General features: G+C 40.5%; 1 protein-coding gene across 3 annotated transcripts in view; it reads left to right on the forward strand.

Moving 5' to 3' along the window:
* znf609b (zinc finger protein 609b) overlaps positions 1 to 20,736 on the forward strand; it is a 140,791-nt gene that overhangs the window by 43,240 nt on the left and 76,815 nt on the right. For all 3 annotated transcript variants that reach the window (XM_080027310.1, XM_080027311.1, XM_080027312.1), the window contains exon 2: positions 16,099 to 16,985. In XM_080027310.1, coding sequence (XP_079883436.1) covers positions 16,227 to 16,985 — 759 coding nt within the window. In that variant the 5' untranslated portion in view covers positions 16,099 to 16,226. The remainder of the gene's footprint in view (positions 1 to 16,098; positions 16,986 to 20,736) is intronic.

The following is a 20,736-nucleotide window of genomic DNA, read 5'->3' on the forward strand; positions in this document are numbered from 1 at the left end:
CTGAGAATTGTCGAAAAATGTTTCAGCTTTTTCAAAGGGTAAAGGAAAGTCACAGAGTAGGAGTCACTTGTTATATTTCCCCTGGCATCTATTTTCATTTGCACCCCCTCTGGTTTCACACCCCTGTCGGACACATATTAACAGTAAGCTAAAATGTCTGAATAAGTCCAGTGTTGTGTTAGAAAATAGTCCTGTGCCTGAATTGAGACAACCCCCATTTTCTAATGTTCTGGCGTTCCATGCATAAAACTTCATCACACCAGGTCGGATTTAGTTATGTTTCACTGCGAATCGACCAGAGATCCCTTTCCCCTAGAGGTGTACACGTGTAACCGTTTAGTAAATCATAACGGTTTAGGAAAAATCAATAAACGAAAACCGTTTTAAAACATTTTTTCTTCAAATTTTTAAATATGTTCTGGAGACACGTATTTATTGATTTTACATCACTAATAAACTAATTGGGGATGATAAAAGCTAGTCTGCCGAATCGGTCTGTCCCTCGGTGAGTGTGTGTGTATCGGCGCACACACACACACACACACACACACACACACACACACACACACACACACACACACACACACACACACACACACACACACACACACACACACACACACACACACACACACACACACACACACACACACACACACACACACACACACACACACACACACACACACACACACACACACACACACACACACACACACACACACACACACACACACACACACACACACAGAGACAGGGAGTCGCCGTGTTGGGGCTCGACTCACAGCCACTGGAAGAGTGATGAAAGATAACCTAAAGATTAAAGTTACCCTGTTGACGTGAACTACGCTCGTAAGTAGCCCGAACTTTATATCACCTGTTCAACCTGCATAAACGTGGACATGTAGAAATGTGCTATATTAATCAGGAAATTAATGAAGGGCGATAATGACGGCGCATATGACAGGTGAACGTGTGTGTGTGTGTGTGTGTGTGTGTGTGTGTGTTTGTGCCATGGACCTACAAAAATATAAACGCAACACTTTTGTTTTTGCTCCCATTTTTCATGAGATGGACTTAAAGATCTAAAATTCATTCCAGATACACAATATTACCATTTCTCTCAAACATTGTTCAGAAATCTGTCTAAATGTGTGATAGTGAGCACTTCTGCTTTGCTGAGATAATCCATCCCACCTCACAGGTGTGCCACATCAAGATGCTGATCTGACATCATGATTAGTGCACAAGTGTGCCTTAGACTGTCCACAATAAAAGGCCACTCTGAAATGTGCATTTTTTTGCTTTATTGGGGGTCTGGGGACTCAGAACCAGTCAGTATCTGGTGTGACCACCATTTTCCCCATGCAGTGCAACACATGTTCTTCGCTTAGAGTTTATCAGATTGTCAATTGTGGCCTGTGGAATGTTGGTCCACTCCTCTTCAATTGCTGTGCGAAGTTGCTGGATATTAGTGGGAAGTGGTGCACGCTGTCGTATACGCCGGTCAAGCACATCCCAAACATGCTCAATGGGTGACATGTCCGGTGAGTATGCTGGCCATGCAAGAACTGGGACATTTTCAGCTTCCAAGAATTGTGTACAGATCCTTGCAACATGGGGCCGTGCATTATCTTGCTGAAACGTGAGGTGATGTTCATGGATGTATGGCACAACAATGGGCCTCAGGATCTCATCACGGTATCTCTGTGCATTCAAAATGCCATCAATAAAATGCACCTGTGTTCTTCGTCCATAACAGATGCCTGCCCATACCATAACCCCACCACCACCATGGGCCACTCGATCCACAACATTGACATCAGCAAAGCGCTCACCCACACGATGCCACACACGCTGTCTGCCATCTGCCCTGAACAATGTAAACCGAGATTCATCCGTGAAGAGAACACCTCTCCAACGTGCCAGACGCCATCGAATGTGAGCATTTGCCCACTCAAGTCTGTTACGGCGACAAGCTGGAGTCAGGTCAAGACCCCGATGAGGACGATGAGCATGCAGTTGAGCTTCCCTGAGACGGTTTCTGACAGTTTGTTCAGAAATTGTTTGGTTATGCAAACCAATTGTTTCAGCAGCTGTCTCAGTGGCTGGTCTCAGACGATCTTGGAGGTGAACCTGCTGGATGTGGAGGTCCTGGGCTGGTGTGGTTACACGTGGTCTGCGGTTGTGAGGCCGGTTGGATGTACTGCCATATTCTCTGAAACGCCTTTGGAGACGGCTTATGGTGGAGAAATTAACATTCAATGCACGAGCAACAGATCTGGTTGACATTCCTGCTGTCAGCATGCCAATTGCACGCTCCCTCAATGCTTGTGGCATCTGTGGCATTTTGCTGTGAGACAAAACTGCACATTTCAGGGTGGCCTTTTATTGTGGACAGTCTAAGGCACACCTGTGCACTAATCATGATGTCAGATCAGCATCTTGATGTGGCACACCTGTGAGGTGGGATGGATTATCTCAGCAAAGCAGAAGTGCTCACTATCACACATTTAGACAGATTTGTGAACAATGTTTGAGAGAAATGGTAATATTGTGTATCTGGAATGAATTTTAGATCTTTAAGTCCATCTCATGAAAAATGGGAGCAAAAACAAAAGTGTTGCGTTTATATTTTTGTTGAGTGTATGTGTAAACAAGCGTAGTTAATGTCAACTGTGTGTTTACAGGCAAACGAACGTGTGTGTCTGTGTGTGCGCGCGCCTACAAGACGGCGGGTGCACAAGGACAATGACGTCACGGTTAACCGTGTATACGAAAAAAATCTGTCGTGTACACGGTTAGACATTTTTGTAAACGTTCACACCCCTACTTTCCCCCGTGTTTTTCTACACTTTGTTCATTGCAGCTTATGTGGCATTGGTGATGGATTGCTGAATGAAACTGGATCTGTGAGAAAAGGACAAGCACTCTGGGAGTTGAACAGCCTGCATGCCTTTCGCTCAACAGTGCACTCGCTGGGACATTTCCTCAGTGGGGCTTTTTCAAAAGGGCTTGCGCTGCAAGTTCCAGCTAAGGGCAGTACAGTAGGTCAACTGCAGATAGTTACAACTTTTCTTTTGTGGAGGTGTTGGACAAATTACACCTCACAACTGTTTACCCAGTCAGACAGGGACAGCTGAATCTCCACACCCTCCAAAACCTGCCATTGACTGTTATTCCTTTTAGGAGCCATCTGTGAGGAATAAGCCGTCACGGTGATCAAGTCATTGTTCAACAGTTTTACCTCTGTCACTGCTGGGATTGATATGAATAGCCCCTTAACTGAATCAACGTGAGCTCTGTGCATTGTGTGTTTCAGCTTCCATTTTGTACTGTTGTCCTTGTGAGGACTGAGTAATGATATGAGTGCAAAATAACTCATTTTCTGTCGTCAACAACAACAACCCAAATTTAAAGATTAGGACATTCACATGGGTATACTGTAACCGTTAAGTTCTTGTATTTAACATATCTTTCAGTTTAAATCCCAAGGAAGATAAAACGTAGTCTTGTTATGTTGTCTCATAATAGGGCTGTGTCAAAAAATCGATATGGCGATATATCGCGATAATTAGTTTTGCAATATCAGTATTGACTTTTATAACTAAAAATCAATTTTTTATGATATTTTTTTGATATTTTCTTTTGCTTTTCAAGGCTTTATTGACAGTGGAGAGAAACAGATGAAATCGGGCAGAAAGTGAATGAAATGCAGAGAACAACCACAGGTCAGATTCAAACCCAGGCCTGAGCCTCTAGGATACTGACTATTGAAGTTAGATTAATTTAGTTTGTAAAAATATACTTAAGATTCACTGTCCTCATACATTTCTGTTCCTTGTATTCACTGACAATAAGGCATAGTACTTGTTGTGCATATGCTCCTTATTTACATACGTTCAGTGACACAAAAGCACAATGATGTGTTTTCATGTTCAATGTTTCCTGTCCAGTAGGGCTGGGCGATTAATTGAATTTCGATTTCGGTTACAATTTTGGCTTCCCTCGATCATGAAAACAAGATAATCGTAATAAAACGGTTATTGTGCGGCACGCCGGGTCATGTGTAGTAAATGCAGCGCACCCTTCTGTCTCCACCTGCGCTCCGCCCCCGCCCGAACACTGTCGCTTTCAGCGATTCCAGTGCAATTGTTTATTCAGCATAAAGTTAAAACGCTCGTCCAGGATGTTACACCGAAACACAAAAGCCTTGCGCGATTGAAGCAGCGTTTCACTCGGTGAAACATGGTGTGAGTGAGACACTGTGATGGCGGTGGGTAACGGTGTCATTCACTGTGAGAACTTGCCGGTGTGAGCCACCGCGCAGAAAAGCTCTGTGGCTTTACGGGTAAAATGATAGTCGGGGATTCCTGCACGTTAACGTTGTTGAGGGGAAAGGCTTCCGCTTTCTGATTGCATTTCTCGAGCCTGAATATATTGTGCCATGTCGGCAAACTATCTGCGCGACAAGAGCAAATATACAGTGAGACGCAATTATTAGGGCTGGCCCGAATTATTCGAATACTCGTTCGGAAAATTAGTATTCGGAGCTTAAATTAGTATTCGGAGCTTCGTTTTTTTATATTTTTTTTTATTTTATTTTTTTATTTTTAATTTTAAAAAAAAAATTTTGCAAGAAGCTAGTATTGCAATATAATGTCATCAAATCATTTTATATTTGGATATAAAAGTTAGTAATATTGTAGTAGTAGCAGGGTTCAACATAACTTTTTTTTCCTACTGGCCCGCCGGGCCAGTGGATCCGAGTTTTACTGGCCCCTTGTATATTTTCACTGGCCCTGCACACAATTTTTTTTTCTTCATAATTTAGTGTCAATAATTATAATACCTGTATTAGAAAAATAAAGAAAGATAACCAGATCTAAAGGGAATATCTATACTGTAACAGTATATATATTCCCTTTAGATTTGGTTATTTTTCTTTTAGTTAATTATATGAAATGTTGATATTGCTCATACACATAAATGACATAATATAAAACCAGGCAAACATATTGAATTAGAAGCCTACAACTGAAAGTATGTTGAAAGAGTCGGCCAGTAGTTTGATGGTTGTTTTTATTCTTGAATTTGGGCAGTTTAATGAATAGTTCACCTGCAGAAGTCATGTTCAAACATTAAAAAAAAATAAGAGATGAAGGTCTGATCATTCTTTGTGGTGTGGTAGGCTGTTTTTATTACTTTCTCTATGCATTAGGGATGTGAATGTGTCGACCGAATGACCGGTTTTCCACTTGCGCTCAAGTTGACTTTAAAAATAGAATAGAAATCCGAAAATCAGTGGGTTATGCCGTTTTTTTAATGGGAGATTTCACCGTGTATGTGAGTTCACGTCTGGTCGTGAGCGCGCTGCAGGAGTGTCACTTCTCCATTAAGTGTCAGCTTCACATAAGAGTCCGGTGTGGGACCATTTTTTCAAACTATTGATAAAAACAATGCAGTGCAAAATATGCAGCATAAGTTAAACGCTCGTCTAAGACTATGACGTTAAATCACCTTAGAAACACACAATGCCTTCGTCCGATCACAGCAGCGTTTCACCGTGTGATCTCGCCAGCGAGTGAGCCGTCGCACAGAAGAACTGTGGTTTGTGGCTAAAATAATAACCGGGGATATTCTCCCCGTTAGCGATTTCAATGGGAAAGACTTCCGCGATCTGAATGAATGTCTCGAGCCTGAAAACACAGTGCCAAACTGCGTGACTATAGGAACTGTACAGTGAGCGGAGTCCCTCCGTTCGTTTCTGTCTACAACCGACACAATCACCGGAGACGCATTCACAGCGTTTAAATAAAGCCTCTCATTTGTATTACCATTGGGGCTTGGATGCAAATACTGTAACATTACGGCGGCAGATAAAGGAAAAGCGCAGTTATCATTTTCTGCACCTCAACCTCTGCTGTGGGAAGAAAGAAAGGGGGCAAAGCAAGTCGATTAATTTGTCGACTCGCAGGCGGACAGCAGGCAGCTCTGCCAACGGAGCGAGAGTGCACCCGCTTGTTGCTCCGCCTGTCAAAACGCCCACGCATCGGTTGTCCACTGGCCTTTCATTAAAAAATATATTTTATATTAGGTTTATTATATTGAGTCTTAAATAAACTCTGCTTTCATTCCGACTCTCAACGCGCATTTCAATGAACCATGATGTAGTCAACAAAAAGATACTGAACTGTGATTGGCCAGTCACTGGCCCGGGCGGGACAGTGCCTGGCCAATCAACTTGCCCTGCATATGATTTTACTGGCCCCGGGCCATCGGGCTATACGTTATGTCGAACCCTGAGTAGTAGTAGTATTGCTCATTTAGGAGGATATTGCATCACTAAGTGTCATAGCGCATCCATTACTTCACCTCCGAGCGTGTAAATCTTCAACAAAATATGCAGATACTGTCAAAATCGGTTCCAGGGAGTATATAGGGATTATTAACGGTTTTTTTTATTTGTTTTTTAAATATATATATATATACAGTGTCGTGCGAAAGTTTGTGAACCCCTTGAGCCTTTTGGAATTGTATTTATTTTAACCATTATTAATTAATTTTTTTCAATACCAGTACTTTTTATATGAAATAATTACGGAGCCCCTAAAGGGACATGGAGGAAAAAAAAATTTTTGGTAAAAAAAAAAAAAAAAAAAAAAAATCAAACTCGAGATCTCGAGTTCAAACTCGAGATCTCGAGTTTGAACTCGAGATCTCGAGTTTGAAGTCAAGATCTCGAGTTTAAAGTCAAGATCTCGAGTTCAAAGTCGAGATCTCGACTTTGCCTTCAAACCTCTCTCACCGTCACCAATGGTCCATGCATCAAAGGCATATCAATTAATTTATGGGAAACCACACAATAGTGTCATGGAGGAGTACTTGGAGCATTCTTTTCTCACACTAACACCAAACTACAACCTATTTGGCCTAAATCTAACGTTTATTATGCACATTGGAGAGAAAAGTGACAATGATTCACTTCATTTTGGCGCACCATGGACCGAGAGCGGAGGTCTAATTGTCAACACACACACACACACACACACACACACACACACACACACACACACACACAATATGTAGACGGTATACATTTGACTATATCAAAACGTGAACGTTTCCAAGACACAATGCCGCCTACACTTGAGGAGAACTCTGTTTGGCTGTATTGGCTGGTCTGATGAAGGCTATTATGAGTCGCAAAGAGTAATTTGCACCGGATTAGACTATGTCCGCGTTCTCCAGTGACTCCATATGATCGGATCTTGAAGCACTCACAATAGTGCAGGCAAAATATGAAATTCAATTGGATTATGCGAACTTTCTATTTTTCTTCACTTGGAGAGAGAAAAAGCGCTGTTCCCGTGCGCTCTGGCAGCACTACACCTGTGCCCGGCGTGAGCCTCAAACTGCGTCTTAATAGAAAAGATAACTGCAGGTCATATGACAAAACTAGCGATCGGACTAGGTTAGTAAAGCCTAATTAAGCCTTTCCCAGGAAGGGATCGTGTGTGAATAAAACACAGAGTCTGGACTGGCGTATTTTTAATAGCCTATAGCAGAACTTCCTTTGCTGTGCGCTGGGGAGAAACAGACACGCTGGTAACTATTCTGCTCCAGATCTGCACATTGGACAGCGCCACGCGATCCTCACAGTTTTGCTGCTGTTTAGTTAAAATTTGTGATTTTTTGGGTGCAATAGATGAATAACATGTGCCGTCGGGTGAAGCCTCTTATCTCTCTCGACCGTGTGCGAGGCAAAACAAATCAGGCGCTGTTTCTCCCCAGCGCACAGCAGAGGAATTTCTGCTATAATTAGAAATCACCAGTGCAGACTCTCCTCAAACTATTAGTTTAATTTAGTTTTTATAATCAGCGATCGATTGTTTCATTTGTACACAGAGACAAACATGTAGGCATGTAGCGGTGTGGCACATTTACGCACGAAAGCTTCCCTCAGAACGGAAGAGAAAAAAATTAGCTTTTTTATTTAATTATTATTATTGTAGTCCAGACTGTGTTTTATTCACACACGATCCCTTCCTGGGAAAGGCTGAAAGTGTGAATGAGGCTTTACTAACTTAGTCCAATCGCTAGTTTTGTCATATGACCTGCAGTTATCTTTTCTATTAAGACACAGTTTGAGGCTCAAGGCGGGCACAGCTGGTGTAGTGCCAGAGCGCACAGGAACAGCGCTTTTTCTCTCTCCAAGTGAGGAAAAATAGAAAGTTCGCATAATCCGGTTGAATTTCATATTTTGCCTGCACTATTGTGAGTGCTTCAAGATCCGATCATATGGAGTCACTGGAGAACGCGGACATAGTCTAATCCGGTGCAAATTATAGCCTTCATCAGACCAGCCAATACAGCCAAACAGAGTTCTCCTCAGGTGTAGTGTAGGCGGCATTGTGTCTTGGAAACGTTCACGTTTTGATATAGTCAAATGTATACCGTCTACATATTGTGTGTGTGTGTGTGTGTGTGTGTGTGTGTGTGTGTGTGTGTGTGTGTGTGTGTGTGTGTGTGTTGACAATTAGACCTCCGCTCTCGGTCCATGGTGCGCCAAAATGAAGTGAATCATTGTCACTTTTCTCTCCAATGTGCATAATAAACGTTAGATTTAGGCCAAATAGGTTGTAGTTTGGTGTTAGTGTGAGAAAAGAATGCTCCAAGTACTCCTCCATGACACTATTGTGTGGTTTCCCATAAATTAATTGATATGCCTTTGATGCATGGACCATTGGTGACGGTGAGAGAGGTTTGAAGGCAAAGTCGAGATCTCGACTTTGAACTCGAGATCTTGACTTTAAACTCGAGATCTTGACTTCAAACTCGAGATCTTGACTTCAAACTCGAGATCTCGAGTTCAAACTCGAGATCTCGAGTTTGAACTCGAGATCTCGAGTTTGATTTTTTTTTTTTTTTTTTTTTTTTACCAAAAATTTTTTTTTCCTCCATGTCCCTTTAGGGGCTCCGTAAATAATAGATGTTTGTTTATCAATTCAACATTTTTCTTTTCCAGAAATCAACTGTTAAAACAGTTAAAACAAATTATTTGACAAATGTTGTATGTGCAAAAGTTTGTGAACCCTAAGCTGCATTGCTTAAATCGAGCAAGGTAAACACAATCAGGTGGGCCAAATTGATTGATGAAATAGACCAATGTAATGAGAGATCTTTAGGGAAGAAATTGGGAGCCACTAGATAAAACAAAGATAAAACCTGGTCAGTTTAGGCCCACCAAACTGAACCCATACAGGTCAGAGATGCTAAAAGGGAAAGAAATCTCAGAAGATCTCAGGAATAGACTTGTGATGCTGCACATTTGTCTAGGGACAGCTATAAATTAATTAAAAAAAAGTTTGAGCTCCATCGGTCCACCGTGAGGCAAATCATCTACAAATGGAGAGCTTTACGAGTGACTAAACATCTGCCTAGAAGTGGACTTCCTTCAAAAATATCTTCAAGCGCCACAAGAAAAGTATTTTTTTAGTTAAAAGCCAACCCACACATTACATCTAGTGATTTGCAGACCTCTCTTGCAACATCTGGGACAGATGTGCATGGTTCCACAATAAGAAGAAAACTCAGTCAAAATGGCTTTCATGGGATGGTTGCTGAAGAAGCCTCTGCTCTCAAAAAAGAACAAAACTGCTTTTCACAGCTTTGCCAGAGAGCACCTGGAGATACCTGAAGTCTTATTCTGTGGACAGATTAGTCCAAAATTTATCTGTTTGGTCATAACCAAAACCGCCATGTTTGGGCAGAAACGCAACTCTGCCTACCACCAAGAGAACCTTCTCCCAAGTGAAGAATGGTGGTGGCAAATGGTCTGCAAATCTCCAGATGTAATGTGTGGGTTGGCTTTTACCTGAAAAATCCCTTTTCTTGTGGCGCTTGAGGATATTTTTGAAGGAAGTCCACTTCTAGGCAGATGTTAAGTCACTCTTAAAGCTCTCCATTTGTAGATGATTTGCCTCACGGTGGGCCGATGGAGCTCAAACTTTTTTATACGAATGTATAGCTGTCCCCAGACAAATGTGCAACATCAAAACTCTATTCCTGAGATCCTCTGAGATTTTTTCCCCTTTGAGCATGTCTGACCTGTATGGGTTCAGTTTGGTGGGCCTAAACTGACCTGGTTTTATCTTTGTTTTATCTAGTGGCGCCCAATTTCTTCCCTCAAGATATCTCATTACATTGGTCTATTTCATCAATCAGTTTGGCCCACCTGATTGTATTTACCTTGCTCGATTTAAGCAATGCAGCTTAGGGTTCACAAACTTTTGCACATACAACATTTGTCAAATAATTTGTTTTATCTATTTTAACAATTGATTTCTGGAAAAGAAAAATGTTGAATTGATAAACAAACATCTGTTATTTCATATAAAAAATACTGGTATTGAAAAAAATTTATTAATAATGGTTAAAATAAATAAAATTCCAAAAGGCTCAAGGGGTTCACAAACTTTCGCACGACACTGTATATTTTTTAATGTTGTTTTTGATGGTGTGTTTTTCTGGAACGAATATTCGAATATTCGCTCGGAAAAACCAACGAATATTCGAAGCCTGAAAAATGGCATTCGGGCCAGCCCTAGCAATTATAAATATATTTTGCTGTTGTGTTTAACAAGGCAACTTGTATGTGGAATATCGCAATATATCGTGATACATCGACCAGTGTATCGTGATACGTATCGTATAGGGATGCGTATCATGGCCGTATGTATGTTCGGCCACCGAAAAAGTTCGGCCGAAAATGGCAAAATAAGTCATTTTCGGTTTTGGCCCGAAACAGTTAAAAAGCCGAACAACATTACCAAAAATTGGCGAACTAAATGACACTAAGGAAATATGTTTTTAAAAGAGCTGCGCGCTTGTAAACCAGCAAATGGCAGTAAAGAGAGACGTAACCGTGTCTCTTTGTGAGCGCGCAGCAGGAGCAGTTTGGAGCGTGCATGAAAATGTCAGAGTCCAGTGTGGGAGCATTTTTTCAAACTGGATGAAATACGGCGCAGACAGTGCAATGCTTTATGCAGCATAAAGTTAAAACACTCGTCCAAGACTGATGTTTAATCACCTTAGAAACACTGCGCGAGCGAAGCAGCAATTCACCCGGTGAAACTCTGTGACAGTGTGACAGTTGGTAACAGTGTCATTCACAGAGACACCTCACCGGTGAGGGCCGCCGCGCAAAAAAAACTTTAGTTTGACAGCTAAAATGATAACCGGAGATATCCTGTCCTTTAGCGCTGTTGGGGGAAAACGATCTGATTGCATTTCTCGAGCCTGAATACACAGAGCCATGTCGGCAAACTGACAGCGCGACTAAATATATGTCCAGCGAGCCGCCTCCCCCCGTTAGTTTCAGTCTACAGACGAAAAAGTTACTATCACCTCCTAAGCATGGACATCGTTTAATGCCTCTCATTGTTATGATCAGGGCTTTGATGCAAATTCTGAAGTCTGAACATTACGGTGGGAGCTGTGGTGCAGTTTTTTTAGAGCAACTCAACCTGCACTGCACCGCAAAAAATGAAAAAATGCAATAAATCGATCTTTTTGTAGATTCATCCTCATATAAGTCGAGGTAAAAATCAGTGAGTGGTTCACAAATTAATTCCTAGTAAAATGTTAATTTTACTCTTAGATTGGAAGGTTTTACTGTTCATTTATTTATTTAGGGTTGCTTTTTAGTTGTAGGCTATGTTTGAGGAGAACATTTGGGAGTTCATGTATGCAATGTTGAAAGAATTGACTAAATAATAAACAAAACTGCAAAAGCCTCTTTCGGTATTCGGTTTTGGTCTTTCAGCCAACTGTTTAATTTTATTCGGTTTCGGCCAAGAATTTGCATTTCGGTGCATCCCTAGTATCGTATCGCGAAGTCCTTGACGATACCCAGCCCTATCTCATAACTGGACGGATGGGTATAGAATATTGCTTTGGTCTTTTTTAATCATCGAGAATAATGTAAAGAAGCAGAAAATATGCGGATGAAGTCTTTTTGGATGCGGTCATAGTTATTAGCGAGGTTTCAGGATTTGAATTGATAAAACCATCAGGAGAAGCCATATTTACACACGGCTAATAGTCTTGGGATGTGAGCTGAATGTGTAATAAGTTTATAGTTTGTGGTTTAAGTGTCTTCATAGTCTACGGTTTGTAATTTAATTAAAAAGTAGGATTTAAATTATCATTCTTAAAACACCTTTTAACAAGTAGACTTGATATCTCAGTAACTAACAATATGGTAAAAGTTCCTAATGTTTTAAGCAATGTGAATTTTAGTTGTTCCTTTGTTGAAATAATGTGTTTAGTTGCTTGTGAGTTCTAATCAAGGATGCATCCATGGCATGAATATTCATACATTAATCAGCAAATGTTTGCTCACTAAAATACAGCAGAAAGAAGATATTCACCAGAAATTTAACAAAAAATACACAGTGGCTACCAATTTCAAAAAAGTAACATAACAGTTCGATAAATTAGATTAAAAAGTCTGTCTACTGTTTGGCTTAGGGATGCACCAATCCACTATTTTTAGTCCCGATCCGATTCCGATATCTGGGTTTTGGATATCAGCCGATACCGATACTGTCCGATACGATATCATAATTGTTATAAAAAATTGATGTGATGTTATGTGTAAAGCTAGGAAGGCTTAAAGGCCTACTTCACCGGTGGGAATATGAAGGTGTATTGAATTCTGAGATCCTATGTAGTATAAATGTGCAAAAAAAAAAAAAATCGGTTCATCCTAGCCTGAGAAAAGGCAGAAAGAGTGTTTTTTTAAAAAAAAATACTTTGTAAATATTACTGTGATGTCACAGTAGGAGAAATCACAGTAATATTTACAAAGTAAGGTTTTTTTTTTAACCCTATATTTATCTTACTGTGATGTCACAGTAAGATTAATATAGGGTTAAAAAAACGCTCTTTCTGCCTTTTCTCAGGCTAGGATGAACCAATTTAAATTTTTTTTGCACAATTATACTACATAGGATCTCAGAATTCAATACACCTTCATATTCAAACCGGTGAAGTAGGCCTTTAAGCAATTCTAATTTAAAAGAGCAAGAAATATACACAAATGCATATAGGCAGAATTATAGTCATACAAAAAAAATCCTTCTCAATGATCACTTCTGACCCACTAGAATATGTGGTGGTCTGTTTGTCTAAACAGTCTTCCTCTCTCTGGCTGTATTTTACATAATAGAATTTGTCACAGTGCAGAAGCCTCTCCACTTCCTTGACTTGGGTTAGCTTTGGTTAGCTCACTGGGTAACAAACTGATATGTATTGTATGTCAAATTAGAAAGTGGTGTCCTCGCTCCCTCCACCGAACGTCGGCACTTGCTCGCACGGCTCTTTCGCTCTTTCATAGTAAAAAAAAAACAAAAAAAACAAAATTAATTAAATTATTTTTTTATTTTTTTTATATCGGAGCTGTCAGTCCGATATCTGATACGCAGATTTCGGCCATATCGGACACGATACTGGATCGAATCGGCCATCCCTAGTTTGGCTGTATTTTGTCAGTCAGGTCTCTGGAGCAAAGAAAGAGTCATCAGAATTCATGTCTGCATGAGGCAGTATTGATCTCATCACCCTTTACACCCCTCAGGAGCAGGGCTGTACAGTGCGACAGTTTTGATCGCATTTGCTACTGAAATTGATCACGTGCGATGATGAATACAAGTCCATTCGCACTAGTGCTAGTTGATAATGAGGAGGGGCTGTCTTTGAAACACAGAGGAGAGATGCACAACACTGCTTAGAGGGCTCTACATTAACACTCCAAATGGGGGTAAATGTAGTCTTAGGCAAGTAAGTTATTGAGTCCACCCTTCACTTTGGCTGGTGAAAGATATGTGTCCTCGGGATCTGTGCTCGTGCAGCTTTTCTACCGTAAAACCTCACCAACGGTAATAACCGGCAGGAGATTACCGCAGTTAAGTTAGCGCGTGTGCAAACCGATCATTTCCTGTGCGCCTTCACGTTAAAAGCCTGTTACTAGCCAAACGTGAGTTGACTTTTATTTTGAAGCCGGTAAGAACAGGAAGTTAGCGCTTCACAGCCCTGCAGTGCTCTAGCTAGAAAGGCAACTCATTCAGCTGCAGAGAAAAGTCAACAGTAGTCTAAAAACTAAGTTTGAAATAAGCCACTGAAGAACAACTTCCAACACATTCACAATAACCTATTTAATTTATCCTAAATTGTGCCAATATGTATACTTATTTATTTAATAGGCTATGTTTAATGTTTTAAAGTTTGGTTTTAATTAACAGAAGGACATTTTCTAAAAAAATATATTATTATTAATATAATAATTATATGTACAAAACATATCTAGATATAGATATTATTTTTATGGGGAAAAATAATTCTGAATCAGCAAAAAATTGCAATTGGCAGGTTAGATTCTTTTGTCTAAATTGCAATCAGTGCACCCCTATTCATTCTTCTACAATTATTACTGCACACACTAGGATATAATATTAATTGAGAATCTCAAAGGAGACCAAGATGACAGGCTCAAAGGTAATTACAGTGAAATGCAAGGGTTAAGGTTATGCAAATTTTCGATCATACTTTGTGTGCTACCAAATTAATTTTTGTGCTACTGCAATTTTTTCGCTTGCTAGCACCAGTGCTACCACCTAAAAAAATAAGCGTACAGCCCTGCAGGAGTCTTTGTGCTCAGGCTGCCTTATCCATCCACATACTTTACCGCAAGGAGAGATGAGTTTCAAAGGTTTTAATAATTTACATGCATGTAGTGGGTTCTCAAAGGACTGTAAGCACAAGGTTTTCAGAAATTGGACTCAAAAATAGCAGTATCAACTAAATATGTCTTGTAAACCGTCCAGGGTCTACCAAAAGTCCTTCAATCAAACTGTTAGCAGTAGTGGTGCACAATGTGGTGAACAATAAGCTGTTGGCTTGTCAAGTTTCATTCCTCATTTTCATAATTTATCAATATATTTGAAGAAACTCCAATGTTTTCCCCTCACAGAAGAGCATTTCCTTTTCCAAATACCATTGGTTGTGGTGTTTCAAATGACACATTTATTGGCGTCCCCTCAAAGCAAGTATCAAAGAGGTGACACGATACTGATTCAGCTGCCAAGGCAAACTGTATATTTACATAGCATGTGTTATTCACAATGGAAACTCAAAGCGTTTTACATTTTAATAAAATAATAAAAATCTACGACCTTTTTAATAACCACTCATTACTATCAAACACACAAAGGAATGTTCAAATTGATAATCAAATGTTTCCTGCTACAATCAATCAACGTCATATTTTTTTAAGAGAGATTTGTAGTAGTTTACTGTAGATACAAAGGACCTTCAGTCTAATAAGAAAAACATGCTACTCTATAAGGACATATTTGATATAAAAATGAGTCTGTTCCTTAATTTCTTGGTGCTCTATTCTGAAGGACAAGCTAACAAGATGTTTTATGTTGATATGTAGAATTGTTCCCAAATGTCCAAAATGAAATTCAAGTGGGATCTGTCCTGGAATTCATTTGGTGAAAGATGTCAAACATGGTGACCATTGAGTTATACTGTATAAGCAAATACAACACATTGGCGTTCTCATGAGGCATACACTGGTTCATTCATCTTTTTAAGCTCCTCTGTAAATGCAAGATTACCATTGTGTGCTTGAGTTGAAAAGGCACGGCTCCATGAACCATGTATGGGTGTGTGAGGCCAGCTACTCCTTATTTATCAGCAGTGACACTATCAGCAGTGCCTGGTGAAAAGAGAACTAGTCATTCAGAACGGTGGGGCCACCTTGGCTGTCAAAGCAGGATTCAAGCTACATTTCCCATGGTTGCCATGGTGACTGTAGGGAAGTGATTATGAAGGTTTTGGAGCAGTGCTGTCACACCAGTGGGTATTACCATAGTGGTTTGCACATTGATCATTAGAGAATTACTGGCTCGTGATCAAATTGTTTTGTTTTGTACCTAGTGAAATGTTCTGTCGCAAGATGGCAAATATGTAGTAGTATGAGTTATATGTCAGAATTATTATACTAACTCCCATCTCTTTTCTTTCTAGGGCACAATGTGGTCAAATGGAAAAGGAACAAGTAAACCGTGAGGATTCTCTAGCCCTTGCCCTTGAGTCCCAACCATCTGAGAGGGTGTCGGACCTCACTGAGGCAATCCTGGGCCGTTGGCACTAAAATGTCCCTAAGTGGTGGCACTGCAGGCGGGAAAGGTGTGGACTCTAACGCGGTGGACACTTATGATAGCGGTGATGAGTGGGATATTGGTGTTGGAAATCTGATTATTGACCTTGACGCTGACTTAGAGAAGGACAAGCTTGAAATGTCTGGCACCAAGGACGGCATGGCGGCACCACCCAGTGCAGTGGCAGCATTACCTGACAACATCCGGTTTGTTAGTCCAGTGTCTGGCTCTCAAGGCAAGGAAAGTAAATCCAAATACAAGCGCAGTAAGAACTCTAAAGACAATAGTAGCAAAGCTTCGGCTGGAGATGCAGGCAAAAAAGAAACTACGGGACGGACTCAAGGGGAGCCAACAGGCACAGCAGCAAGTACAGGACCTGCTAGCAACAACTCCACCACTGGGAAGAACATGGAGAAAGTAGGCAAAGCCTCCAGAGGTGTTCTGAGTGGTAAAAAAGAGAAAGAAGGGGCGAGTGGGAAAAGTAAGAAGGACAAAACAGATGGAGCCCCAGTAGTGGCAATAGCTGCTGCAGAGAAGGATGTTGTGTCTCAAGCCCAAGTGGCTTTGGGGAATAGTCGTAATGCGTCCTTTGAGATCGCACAATCAAAAGACTTGGCAGAAGCCAATCAAATGGGGAATATTGCACTTGAACCTGTTGGGATACTACCAGTATTTGCCACAAAAACTGAACCAGAGGAGGTGGAAAATGGTAATACTGAATGCAAGACGTTAAAAAAGGTGAAAAATGAAAAGGTAAGTTTTTTTTCCCCCCTTCGCTTTACTGTTATTTGATGCTACATGTATTTGGTGTTGGGTTACATTACTGACTAGTCTTCAGTCGTATGTGTCTTTGTTAAAGGCACATATTATTTATAGGTTTCATGGTGACGTGTTTTCAATTCGCAGGCTTATGTTGCAGTTTGACCTTAATGTTTGTAAACTATTGATGCTATTGATGGTATTAATATTCTGCATTAAACATTGCATTTGTATCAAAACAGTACATAATTGGTCAAATTAGACAATAACATTCTGCTGTTTCAAACGTAAAACTGAATGATGCCTCTTAGCTGCCCGTTTGCTACTAGACATTTTCACGTTGATACTGAAAGAGTTTGTTTGTTGTCGAACGAGCACAGTTGTTGAAAACAGCTTAGTCATAGGTTTCTTTTTCCGAAGCCACCTCCAATTAGCAACTGTGGAGTTGCGTTTGTCTGTGAAAAATATATTTGAAACAATACTGTATTCCATCAGTTTGATTTCCATGATTTTGAATAATACAATAAGATACAACAGGAACAAACACTGTAGGGTTCTTGAGATTGGCTTTGTGATAGCCTGTCGCTCACAGCAGGCTTGGAGATACACTCTGTTCCCTGTAGCTGCCTGACATGTGATGCATAAAAAGACAAACTGCTGTTCTCTCTTTTACTGCCACACCGTGAATAAGGGCACCCTTGACGAATATAATGCTGAGACCAGCTACAGGAAATGGCCAACACGGTGCCGTTTCTTGACAGGAGAAGCTTGAGTCATTTTTAAAGGATGCCTCCATATTGCCTTCACATTTTAAAGACTTGCCAATGAATACCTGCCAACTTCATTTGCAAATGACCATAAAAGTGTTATGAACTGTGTTGCCAGTAAAACCAAGTACTGATTTCAGATGAGAATTAAACAGACATTGATAGCCATATTCTCCGCATTACACCTTTGAAGTTAAGTAGCCTTAATGTCACATTGTGAATTTTTTTTAAATCCTTGACATGATTTCAACGTTGACATTATCTTACCTGAACAATATTAAGATTTGTGAAGCTATTCACCCACACTTATCTTGTTCACTCAGAGTTGATCTATCACTGTGTCTATTGTATGCCTCATAGCAGCCTTTTCATGCTTTGGCAGTATAAAAGACAGCAGAGCAGGGAGGTGCTGAGGACTGTTTTTGTCTGTCATCGTGTTCCATTCTTAATCCCACAAGCCCCAGCAATGCCTGGTGGAGCAGTGTGTGGGGGAGGGAGCTGGTGCAAAGCACGCCTTCCTCGTTTTTCCTGCTGCTCTGAAAGTGGCATGGGGGATGGGCCGTGAGGAAGCCTGTTTGATTCCTTAAATCCAGGACACTGAGTCGTGCACACAAGCCGCAGAGTCTCCTTGGGGCTGACGCTATGAAAGCAAATATCTGGAAAGTCTTTGTAATCATAATGTATGTGGAATGAAAAGGCTTTTGAGGGTGATCCACATGAATTGGTTGACAGACCTGAATAAAGGAGAGAGGTCACAACTGCTTTTATATAGCTGGCTGGTGAAAGGTATCCATGATGATATAAAGGGTGTGATTATATTGCATCCACGTTGGTTTGAAGAGCAGTTTATGGTTGGCAACACTAGTAAATGGATGTGCTACGAATGTATGAAGTAGTGATTTATTTTTTCTTAAAAAACCAAACCAAGCAAAATCCATACAATCGGGATGAGCCTTATTGAACTCATACACATACAAGGAACCTGACCCCAGTTTCTCATTGCTGTTGCACAGTAATAGACATAACTGCTTGGAACAAGGACACCGCAGATGAACAAATAAAGATAACAAATATACACAACTATTATGTAAACAATCTGTGGGAGGAAGAGGGTAAGAGTTAGGTCAAGCAAAGCAAAAGGCCAGTATAGATCCAAACCTCGCGCTGAAACTAAAGAGGTTGATGATATCTTCTCATACACAATTGAATAACCACAGCGCTATCATTTATATAATTGGTAAAAGGCAAGGTTAAGGACAAAATAGACATTGCGAAAAAACTGAGTTGTTAACTTATAGTGAAATAACTGAATGCCATGTTTTGAGAAGACGTGGCATTCAGTTATTCTGTCAAGCCAGCTAGATCTTGGTGCACGTCTACCTATGCTTTTACCGCACTGACAGGGTTTTTCCTGGCTCAGAATGGGCCTTTGGGGGGTCAGTACACGACCAACTTTTTTTGGGGTCGCGACTATGTGCAACAGTAAAGGCAAACGGTCTGTGTATTTTAAGAGGGTGTGGGGTTAGGAGAGGGCAGTTTCTGTCCAGCTAAAGAGCATTTCAGTCAGCCTGTCAATCACTGCGTTACCATGGAGCTCACTGACACTTATGAAATCGCAATAAACAACCTGTAGATATGAAGTCAAAATACTAATAATGACTAGGCCTACCTATTTAATACTTTAATTGTTTCTAATTGATTTAAACCATGGAAATTGCAAGAAGGTAGGGCTGCTCGATTATGAAAAAATCATAATCATGATTATTTTGAGTAATCACGATTATTAAAGACAGTTAATCATTGATTTAAGAACATTATGCATTTATTTTACTTTTAACAAGGTTTTTTTTCTAATAACACCATGACTTTGGACTTTAAACTAAGGCCTAATTGAACTGAAAACAGGGAGAATAGAAATAGGCTAAATAAGTGAAACATATTTTTTATAATTGAATAAAATAAATATATGTCAAAATAAAAATAACCAGTTGTAAATGGTGTTGATAGGGCACGTCTTTTGATAGCATTAAATGTGAGGGCATGATGTTTAGAGGTGCAGATCAGGTCGTATATGCCTTTTTTTCTCTCTCGCGCGGTCGCGTATGTCACGTGACTCGCGTGTCCACGCGTGACATATCTTGCACATTATTTTAGTTTGTTGTGAGTCTGAAGTGTTTTCAGACAACACAATTAGTTGTACCTTTATTCTCGTCATCTAGAAGTTTTTCGAAACACCCGGCAACATCTCCCTCGTACTCTCTGGACCAGCCGATAGCTAAGCTATCAGGTGAGGGAGGTGCCGAGCGGAGCGCATAGCAGAAGGGTTCGCTGCATTTACAAGCCTGCATGCCCCGGCGTGCGGAACAATGATAGTTTAATAACGATTATTTAGTTTTCATGATTGAGGGAAGCCGTTATAGTAATCGAAAATTAAATTCAAGTTATTGCCCAACCCCTCAAGAATGATGACTTAAATTGGGCTGAATTTGGAGAGGTTTTAAATAGCTATATTTATTCTCAATCTTTATAATTTTGGCGCTCCTGATTTTCCTTTGGCGCTGGATAAATCCACTTTGGCAGCGCCAAAACTTTCTCTATGCAGGAAAAACCCTGTGGCACCGAGATGGCTCTGTATATATTTCGACAGTAAATGCTAAGCTTGCTGCCAACCACCAAGTGGACTGACATAACTGCTATGCATCAGTCTCATGCAGTGTGGTTTCTGGCTGTGACATAGTGCTGAAATCCACCGTAACATCAGACGGAAACATAATCCCTGTGCCTATTGAATGAGCATTTCACATGAATGTTTTTTTGTCACAGATGTGGTAGTAGAATCCCATTTCCTCATCTCACAGTAGCTAGTGCTCGATGGTGTCCACAGGCTACATTTTTTGGCAGCCTGCAAACTGCAAAATTGATACTGATTCTAATGTATGAAAAGGGTGTAGCAGGGAGACGAAAACATGGCTCCTTAC

This window comes from Ammodytes marinus (genome assembly GCF_949987685.1).
Source record: "Ammodytes marinus genome assembly, chromosome: 1".
NCBI lineage: Eukaryota > Metazoa > Chordata > Actinopteri > Uranoscopiformes > Ammodytidae > Ammodytes > Ammodytes marinus.